The sequence below is a fragment of the Bos mutus genome, chromosome 7 (genome assembly GCF_027580195.1).
Source record: "Bos mutus isolate GX-2022 chromosome 7, NWIPB_WYAK_1.1, whole genome shotgun sequence".
NCBI lineage: Eukaryota > Metazoa > Chordata > Mammalia > Artiodactyla > Bovidae > Bos > Bos mutus.
Window position 1 is genome coordinate 91,219,879 of NC_091623.1, and position 9,958 is coordinate 91,229,836.

Sequence of the window (9,958 nt, forward strand, 5' to 3'; positions counted from 1 at the left end):
AAGTAACGGTTAACAAAATCAATCAATTACATTTACCTTTTCTCAACAAGTTCTAGCATAAATGAACCAACCCTACAACAAAGACACATTAAATAAAATTTTTATTTCAGTATGTTTGTACATCCCAAGGTAAGTGTACAAACTCTCTCTTTTTTTTTTTTTTTACAATAAACTCCTAATTAACACAACATTTTGGAAATTAATTTCCAGTGTTTCAATGAGATTGTTTGGATCTTGGAGGACATGGGAGGGGAAGAAGGGAGAGAATTATTAAAACTACTCTTTCTGCAGAAGAAACATAGCTATGTCATTCCTACGCAAATGTTTGTTAACTTCTCCTGGCATAAAAACAGTGATGTCATTCTACACACCAGTCAGAAGACTTATAATGAACACCAAGTTTTTAAATCACTGACAGCTTAAGAAAATTAAGACTATGACTCAGAAATCTCCTCTCCCTAGAGTATCACATCTGTGGAAGAGGAGACTATGCCCAGCTGGGGTTATATACATACTCAACATCAACAAAACTGAAGTCATTTCCCCCTGCACAACAGAAAGAGTTGTTTTTTCCCCATTAGAACTCTGAGAAATGAAAGCCATGACTTTATACAGCTCTGTTTAAAAACACAAGAAGGGTGGTTCATATTCTATTAGGAAAAGCAGCTCAACATTAAAACTCCTCTTCCTTTTAAAATAAAACCTAAAAAATGATTCAATTTCTTCTTACCTCTGAAAATTATTTTATCTTTGCTTCATTTTCTCTGCTCTAAAATACAGACTAACACCTTTAAAGACAGTATATAAAGGAGCTTATAAATTTGAATTTGCAATGTGACCCTCACACCAAAAGTAGACTGCATTTTTTCTCTCCAACAGTAAGCATAAAATATCTAAACTTGGTTCTAGTGAGACTATTATTACTATAATATCAATAATACTTAACAATGTCTATTACACCAAGATTTGTGGTTTCTCTCCTAATGTATTAGGAATAAAATATAATGCAACTTATCTTCAGCTTTAAAATTACCTCAAATTGACTGGAATATCAACTCTACATAAAGTAAAACGGCTGCAAAACTTAAGACAGCCTGGTTATATCCCTTTTGACTAATATTTAATATATCTAAACCAAGAGCAACTGCAAATGTTTCATCTTGACTTTTCTAAATGTTACAATCCAAATTACAAGTCAACATTCAAGCTAAAAATTAAAATCAAAACAAAAACATAACATTCTAAACAAAGGGCAGTTCAACCAAACTGTCACAGTTCAGATTTCTACATCATAATTAGTTGAAAATCTGTTCAGTTATTTGGATTTTTTTAAAATTTTGTTACCCATCAGAAATATACCTACTGTTTTCATTTTCTACCTGTGCCACATTTATCTTAAGTTTTATACTTGTGGATTTTTCAACCACCAGAGATCAACCATCAAATTACTTCAACAAGTAGAAATAGCAACACCGCTCCCAAACAGAAATTTCTGCATTGCTAGACACTTATCTAGTTGGTAGATTTATACCATTGTTCATTCTTAGTTCCTTAAATGTAAAAAATATCCACAGAATGGTGGCATACCTCTAAATTAGTTTAAATATGGTACAAAGTTATTTTTAGTTAGGTTCAAGTTTTACAAAGGCACTAATCATTCTTCTCAAAGGCTAATCTACTCAAGTTCCTCTCATTAAAGAAATATAAAGCTTAATTTATCTCTTTTGGAAAGAAGAAGTGTTATTAATGTAATGCTCAAGCACAAAGATATTAGAATAATGGACCTAATATCAAATCAGAGTCTGGATCATACCTATTGTTAATAAAAATAAATTTGACCTTTATTCTAATGATGGTCCTTTCAAACATTAGTATGACTAAATGTCATTTATATGCACTTTCAGATGTAATACTAACTCTGAAAAATATTCTTATTTCTACTATGCAAAGGAAAATGGAAGAAAACTACCATAAATAATTACAAGCTGGTTTTTATTCACACACACACAAAAAAACTACAAGAAACATTCATGTAATATTTATTTGAGATCTGTGTCTATTCCTTCCTTGCATGCTAGAAAGATGAAAAGACAAACACGTCCAACTATTCAGACACATCATTCCACAGTTGTAACTTTCATCATAGTTCTCAAAGCAGTATGGTGAGGTCAGCTCACAAACAGCTTAAGTAGCAAAACTAGAAATTGGTGGTAGTAGTATCAGGCTACATAACAGCCCCTCCAAAGAATATGAAGTAAGAGAACTAAAATGTGCTGGCAACATGCCAAGAGACTAGATGGACGATAACTTTTGAGCAACGAATATGCAGAGTTTACAGTATACAGCAATTCATTATCTCTTACCCTGTAGCTTGATTTTCTTTGTTTTAACCTGAAAATAGCCATAAATAAAAGATATTTAACACTACCAGTTTTCTCCATACTCATGACTGGGAAAGGCATCTGGGCTTGAAATGACTTTGTAAACTAAATGCACACTCTAAAATGAAAAATATGACTTCCATCCTATGTAAGCATAAGCAAGGTAAAATATACAATTATACCAGTATTACTCTGCACAGAACAGCCTTTACTCTCCAAGGATTATACTGCCCTCAGCGTAATCCTAAAGGCTTGGGGTTTTTCTATATTGTCAATGCTGACTATCTCTGCAACCGGTTGGCATTTAGAATTAGTCAATCTTCTCAAAAGATTTAATAAAGAATTAATTCTGTCAGATTAGAGGACATAATTTTGGTCAGAAACAATTCCTTTGACCTTACTCAAAATATGTTAACTTTAAAATTTTCTACTTTATTGAATCATATATTTAAAAAGCATAATAAACTTCAATTCTTAAGTCTCTGACACTTACTAAACATCTCCTTTCTAAAGGACCAAAAGAAAATGCAGTTATTTTAGCCAACAGAATTATATTCAATTCAAACCAACACACATTTAACACGCATTTTGTGCCAGACATTATACTGAGGACTGAGGAAACAAAGATAAATATGTATATGGTCTCTGACAATCTAGTTGGGGAGACCAGACCATTTCAAACTCAATCAGGTTCTGCCCGCTACCCTCATGCCACCACCCACATGCTCTACTAGCTACAGGAACGTGTTAGTAAATCTGCCAGGGAAGATGGAAAACTCTTCAGAGAAGATAAGCTCTGTCTTAAAGGATGTGAATTTCAGGAGGAAAAGTGGGATACTGCAGGCCAAGAAGGACAGAAGGAGCAAAACCAAGAAAACACAAAAACATGGCATGTGCGAGGAAGCCCATGTGACGAGGGTAGGGTAACAATTCTGGGTACATGAGCCACTCCCCTTCTACCTTCAGCCCATGACAGACCTCACTGATCAATTAAAGCATGTTTAAGCCCACATGAGACTCAAACTCAACAGGTAACTCAAAACCAATGAAAAGAAGTAAGTCCATGAGATGAATTTATGTGCTATCCTCAGCCTGGGAATAGAAAGTGGTAGGATTTGAGGCTAGAAGGGTAAATTAAGGACAGATTATGAATGACTATGAATGCTAGGCTAACAAGTTTAGATTTTATCCTGTGGGCAACCAAGGATGAACAAAAGATTTTATGAAAAATAATGACATAATCATATCTGGCAGATGTGTGAAGAAAGCATTTAAACCAACACAATAAGGGCAGAAAGAACAGTTCAGAAGCTATTGCTTCTTAGTCCAGGCAAGAGGCCTGAATTTCAGCAATGGTAAAACTGCAGGTTCTAAAACCAAAATGTAATGTTTTAGATTTTATAATTCTTGGTTTTAAAACAACAGTTTGAGAAAAATTAGCATTCTAATTAGAATTCCCTAACAATTTTCAAAAAGGAAAAGAAAAGACAAATTAAGGTAAAGACTAGAGTTAAAGAAGAGTATCATTGTGATTCACTTCTTTAACTCTAGTCTTTACCTTAATTTGTCTTTTCTTTCACAATGATACTCAAGATTACTCAAGACTATAAATTCAGAAATAGCTATTTCAGGCTTAGCATCAAGAAAGAGAACATCCTCATGACCAGACTAATACTCAGCAAGTCTTTTCCTCCTGAGGGCACTAACACTCTAGCCAAACAACAAATACAACTTACCTTACATGCCCCTACAAACTCCAGTGAGATGCACAAAGTACAAAAGACAAATTTAAAACCAAAGTTTAAAACTGTGTAGATATTCCACATTATCTAAACACTTAAAGCTACTTATTTCTTTTAAGAAACATAATTCACATGAAATAAATCTTTTGGAAATACTACTGTTCTACCATTAACTAATTCATATCCCAGCCTTTAAACTCTAAAATTCTTTGAGTGGAATACAACCAATAAGTAGCACTTTGGGCACTAAGCAAAAAAAGGCAACTTGTCTACCATCTCTGCAGAATGTTTAGTAAATGAAATTATTCTATTAAAAATTAAAACTTCACTATAGATTGGGCTTCTCTGGTGGCTCACTGGTAGAATCCGCCCGCCAGTGCAGAAGACACAGGTTCAATCCCTGGTCCCAGAAGATCCCATACGCCATGGAGCAGCTAAGCCTGTGAGCCACAACTATTGGGCCTGTACCCTAGAGCCCGGGAACCACAACTACGGAAGACTGTGCACCCTAGAGCCCGTGCTCTGCAACAAGAGAAGCCACCACCACAAGAAGCCAGAGCGCTGCAACCAGAGTAGCCCCTGCTCCCCAAAACTAGAGCGTGCCAGCGTGTAGAAACAAAGACCCAGCAAAGCCAAAAAAAAAAAAAAAATTATTAAAAAAAAACAAATTCACTATAGATCAAAAGACCAAAGAGTTTTTCTTTTCAGGAGAGAGAAATTCTTTAACAGCAGCAAGCAAAGGCTAATGTAATGATGTGAAACCGAAGCACAACATGTTAACAAGCATGCTATAAAAGCTACCATTACCGTTTTAAGACCTAAGGATATTCATAACAAAGATAAAATTATCCTGCAGTGAATGCCAACAATGCACTTCATGCTACACAGACACATATTCAAGGGTTCTACTTTGTTTTCATCCCAATTCTTTTGTGTCCCAGTAACAAACTCTCAAATTGGAATTTTCTTCCTTTTAAAACAAGCTAAAATGAAAAAATGGACTCCAACAATAAGATTTTGTTTACTTATCCATGCTGTTTATTCTCAGAGAGCAAATCAGATGAACAGTTTATCATAATTTACCTCTGTTTCAAACCAATATGGATTAGCCAGTCATGAGCAGAGTCTATTTCTCATGATGTCATTCTAAAGCCATCAGTAAATGTTACACATGCCGTGCTTCCTTCAAATCAATCACAAAACAAATCATCCTAGACTGAGGTCAAATTCCTTTCCAACTAAAGGAGCTCCAAACTTAAGTAATGGTCCACTTACTAAGTAATATTCAAAGACCAAATTCCAGAAAAACCCTTCTCTTGTACCTCCTCCACTTAAAAAAAAAAAAATCAGTCTCCTTTTAGCTCAGTGTAATGGAATGTGACCTGCAGTTAAGGGCTTTTCCATTCCCATTTACCGCTTGCTTAGAGAACATGAAGCAGATGTATTCTCCCTCAGAATGGCAATATAGTTTTTAAAAGAAAAAAAAAGTGAAGTGCAGGTGGTTAATCATATAATAAGAATTAGAACGAACACGGTAAGCTGACTTACTAGATTTCTCATGTTTGACAGAATGAGTATATTTAAATAGACAACTGAATATTTATTTTTGTTTTACAACCTGATCAGACATCTAAGATTCATGACTTGTGTGACTATTAATAATCAGGTTGGGAAGAAGAGGTTAAAACTACAACTACTTAAAAAAAAAATCTTCACACACAAAACTACTATAAACATCTTTTCACAACAAATCATATTTTTACCATTGAAGTTACACACATAAGTACCTAAGTATGGAGAGAAGAACATGGAATAAATATTTTTAAAATATACTTCAAAGTTTAAGATTAAACACATCTACCTGGAATTCAGTTTCTCATTTAAAAGAAAAAAGATATTGACCTAGTGTTCTTTAAAGCTACTATGATACTTTAATCCAAGTTGTAAAGTGAACAAATTCTATGACTTAATTCAGATAAACTTCTTTCAGGATAACCCCCTTAAGGATATACTTTACTTACATTCGTCCTACACCTTCATACATGTTAGTCTCATCTACCAAAGTCATAATCTCTGTATCTGTAAGATGTGCATGCTTTTTCGTTCTGTTCAGCTGTTCAATCTGTACATCTGCAAGCTTCACCTTCTGTTGAGTGTCAATAACTTTGGCTTGAAGCTCTGTGAAAGCCTAAAAAGAAATGTCCTTGATTTAGTAGGTGCAATATTTTACAGTAAATGTTTAAATCAAATCTATTAAAATGAAGCCTGCTAAACAGAAAAAGCTGTGAAATTTACCACAGCAAACATCTCAAAGCCAGTCTGCTAAAAACTTGAGCCCTGAACAATTCAGTGATTAGAAGCACTGACCCTCCGTGCAGTTGAAAATCCAAGTATAATTTATAGTTGACTCTCCATATTGCAGTTCCTCTGTATCCCTGGTTCTACATTTGTTGATTCACCCAAATACATATCATGTATTACTCTAGTATTTACTATTTTAAAAATCTGTGTACAACTGGATCCCTGCAGTTTAAACCAATGCTGTTCAAGAGTCAACTGTACTGAACTTACCCAGTCCTCAGAAGATGCAACCTATCTGAAGAAGCTGAACAAAGGCATGGTAAATAATAACCATATCAAGTAGTAGGTACCCAAGGAGTAATAAAAGCTCTAAAGGCAAAAATCAGAAACCCAGAGACCCAAATCAAGAACCATAAATGTAACAACTCACCACATCTGTACTACTCAAGATTATTTAAAGCACTTTCCCACACTTGTTCAAAATATTAACATGTGAAAATTAATATGAGAATACTGACATATAATAAATGTCTCATTTTCTCTTTTCAATAATCCTGAGTTAAGGATGGCAGATTCATCAGCACAGTTTACAAATTAACTAAACATTTTGAAGAGATATAAATAACCTTCACAGGGCTGAACAACTACTAGCTCAAAAACCAAGTACTTAACTTCTTCTGACCGCTAGTTACTGAATCTTTCTACTCTACTATCCACAGTAATATTCAGAAAATGAATATTTTAAGAGAAAGACACAAAAAATTCAAAGCATTGATAAAAGAACTGCATCATAATCTTCATATGTACACAATAAGCCAAATTTGACTTCTGAGTACTCTTAACTCAAAAGGTTTTCGATACTTCTGAAGTGCCTAGAATGATTTTCACATGCTGTCACATTCTGACTTAATAATAACACCTGTGGCTGCAATGCATGGCAAAACGCTACTAAACTTTTATTCTGACTTTGTTCTCACCTACTAGTAAGGTTTCAAAAGATTTATCTAAAGGGGAGAGGAGGTACCCAAAGTTTAGTCTCCATCCCTCCCCCTCCCCCCAAAATTATAAACATATTAAAAGACCTTCAAACAAGTTTCTTCTGTAATTTTATTGGTTGCCAAAACTACCCAATTTAAGTCTGTAATTATTTTCTTAGTTTGCATTCACTGTCCATAGGTTTCCCAGCAACAGATTCAAATAATATTGAGGGGTAAGTCCATTCACAGCTGTATTCTATTGTTAGCTCTCACTAAACCCTAACTTAAATTTGAACTTCTAACAGAAAAAAAAGGTAAACTTTTAAAACACTTTAAGACACAGTTTGCTAAGGAAGCTAGTATATTGTTAAAGCTGAGATAATACAGCACTAGAGAGCACCGTAAGGAGTAAAGGTACAAGTTCCAAACAAAACGCAATACACACACACACAAATCCTCAGAGCAATAATACACTGCTTCATCTATTACGTGGAAGAGCTACTTCAACTGTCTTATTTCTCATGCAAAGGTTGATCACAAGACAGTCTTAAACAAAATTTGCTCTTCTAACCTCAAGTAGTGGTCAAAAGGTGTGAAGTGAGGCAGAGAATGCAGTATTCTAGAACCAAGCTTGGGCTGAATCTTCTGTTAAACTGTTTCCTTTTCTAGAAAAGTATTGGTTTAAAGTAGATGAAGTCTAGGCTCCTTTCCAATCCCCATTCTCCCTCCCTTCGCCAAAAAAAAGGATATGCTTTTGAGCCGGTAGTGGTGTTAGAATCCTGACAACTCTTAGGTGGTGAAAACGTTTCTGTGTAACACATTTCTAGGCAATTGTTTGAAGAGAGAAACTCAATTCCTTCTGATACCAATTTTATCTGGAAAACTTTGACTTGCTTCTTCTTTGACAAGTCTTTAAAAACGGGGGGGGGGGTTGTTGGCAAAGCCCTAAGATGAACATTGCTATGAGGATACATGACTGAACTGTATGAAGCGACCTTACAAGATATGGGATTAAAGAACTGACCTAAAAACAGACTGGACTTGAAGTTTTTCAAAGCAAATTAGGATACAGAATTACAGATGCTACAGCTCGGGCAAGCAGGCTAAAAAGGCTCCAACTGGAAGCGCTCACTTCAGGCCTCACTATGGAACTGAAGGCACCAAGAGCAACGAAAGGACTCTGGAGCTCGGAACAAGGGAACAAAACCGCTATAGGCTCGCCAAACTTAACCAGGCCCAGCCCAACCGGCTCTTACCCGGCAAAGAGCCGCTCGCCCTCGACTCCAGCCTAAGGAGGCCCGGTCCCGCCTTTGAACGCTGAGAAACCACTCCCCATTTCCCTGGGGCCTCTTTCCTTCCGCAGCACTAGAGACTCATTCGATATTCTTGTCCACAGTCCCCTTAGCTTCCAAACAAAAGCTTCCGCCTGCTCAAGACCCTTTTTTACCTTCTTCAACTCCAGATCCACGGGGGCCGCCATCTTGCTTCACTACTGCGCCTGCGCAGTGGGAGAAGCCCGGAAAGAGCGTGGGGGAAGGGCGCGCCCTGAAGGGTTGATAGCGCCTCTTCCTTCTGCGCCTGCGCATGAGGGGGCTGCTTGGTTTTCCTACCTTCCCCGTCGTTATTAACGCCTAAAATAACCGGGATTCCGATTCAGAGTACGTCTTCCCCACGTTACCTATAGGCCTGCCTTGATTCTCCACGTCCTTCCAAACACAGCACAATGCACAGATTTCGTGTGTGGTTTTAAGCACTTCGACAAATAGTTTAGTTTGTGTCGCTAAATTAAAATGTGTGTGGATCAGGCTAAAACCTTTAAAGTCATTCATGCCTTCAGTGGGCCCGGTGCTGTCAGGGAGGGATGAGAAAAAATCAGCCTGAGTTTCAGGCGTGGCAGCATGGAGAAGACCAGAAGGCGTAGTTGAAGTGTTTTCCCAAAGAACTTATTTCTATTGAATGCTCTCAGAAGACCTTGTAGACACAGGAGTTCTCACGAGAGACCAAATTTCTTTTTAAAAGAAAAGAAAAAAAAAATGCAGATTCTCTGATCCTCATCCCAAACTTTATTAGAATCTTTGATATGGGGCACAGAAATATGTACTTTTGCAAACTCCTTTTATGATCTGGTCTAAGTGGTCTGCAAACCACATTTTGAGAATCGGCTGTAAAATAGCTGGCATTTGAACCAGAAGGATGACTAGAAGGATGGACATGAAAGAAATGGATATCTTCCTTACTCTAAAAACCTGTGAGTCAGAGGAAAGGGCAGGGAGTTTGGAACTAAACAAATCTATTCAAGGTTTGGTCTACATTGAGCATAGGTATGTCTGCTTCCATTTACTAGTTGTGTATCAATAGTTTGTCTCCTCATTTAATATGAGAATGACAGTATTGACCTAACAGAGTTATTCTGAGGAGTAAATAAGGTCAGGATGGAAAGCTCCAGGCATAGCACAATGCACACAGTAGGCACACAATAAAAAGCTGTAATTAAGTTCATGTAATTAGCATTGTTATATTTGTCTTTCAAGGTCCAGCAAGCAGACACGTAATATGT

At 36.4% G+C, this 9,958-nt stretch overlaps 1 protein-coding gene across 1 annotated transcript in view; it reads right to left on the minus strand.

The window, feature by feature from the left end:
- PFDN1 (prefoldin subunit 1) overlaps positions 1-8,978 on the minus strand; it is a 74,352-nt gene extending 65,374 nt beyond the window's left edge. The window contains exons 1-2 of the mRNA XM_005900186.3: positions 8,849-8,978; positions 6,145-6,311 (exon numbers count right to left, since the gene is read on the minus strand). Coding sequence (XP_005900248.1) covers positions 6,145-6,311; positions 8,849-8,881 — 200 coding nt within the window. The 5' untranslated portion in view covers positions 8,882-8,978. The remainder of the gene's footprint in view (positions 1-6,144; positions 6,312-8,848) is intronic.
- Positions 8,979-9,958: the final 980 nt, after the last annotated feature.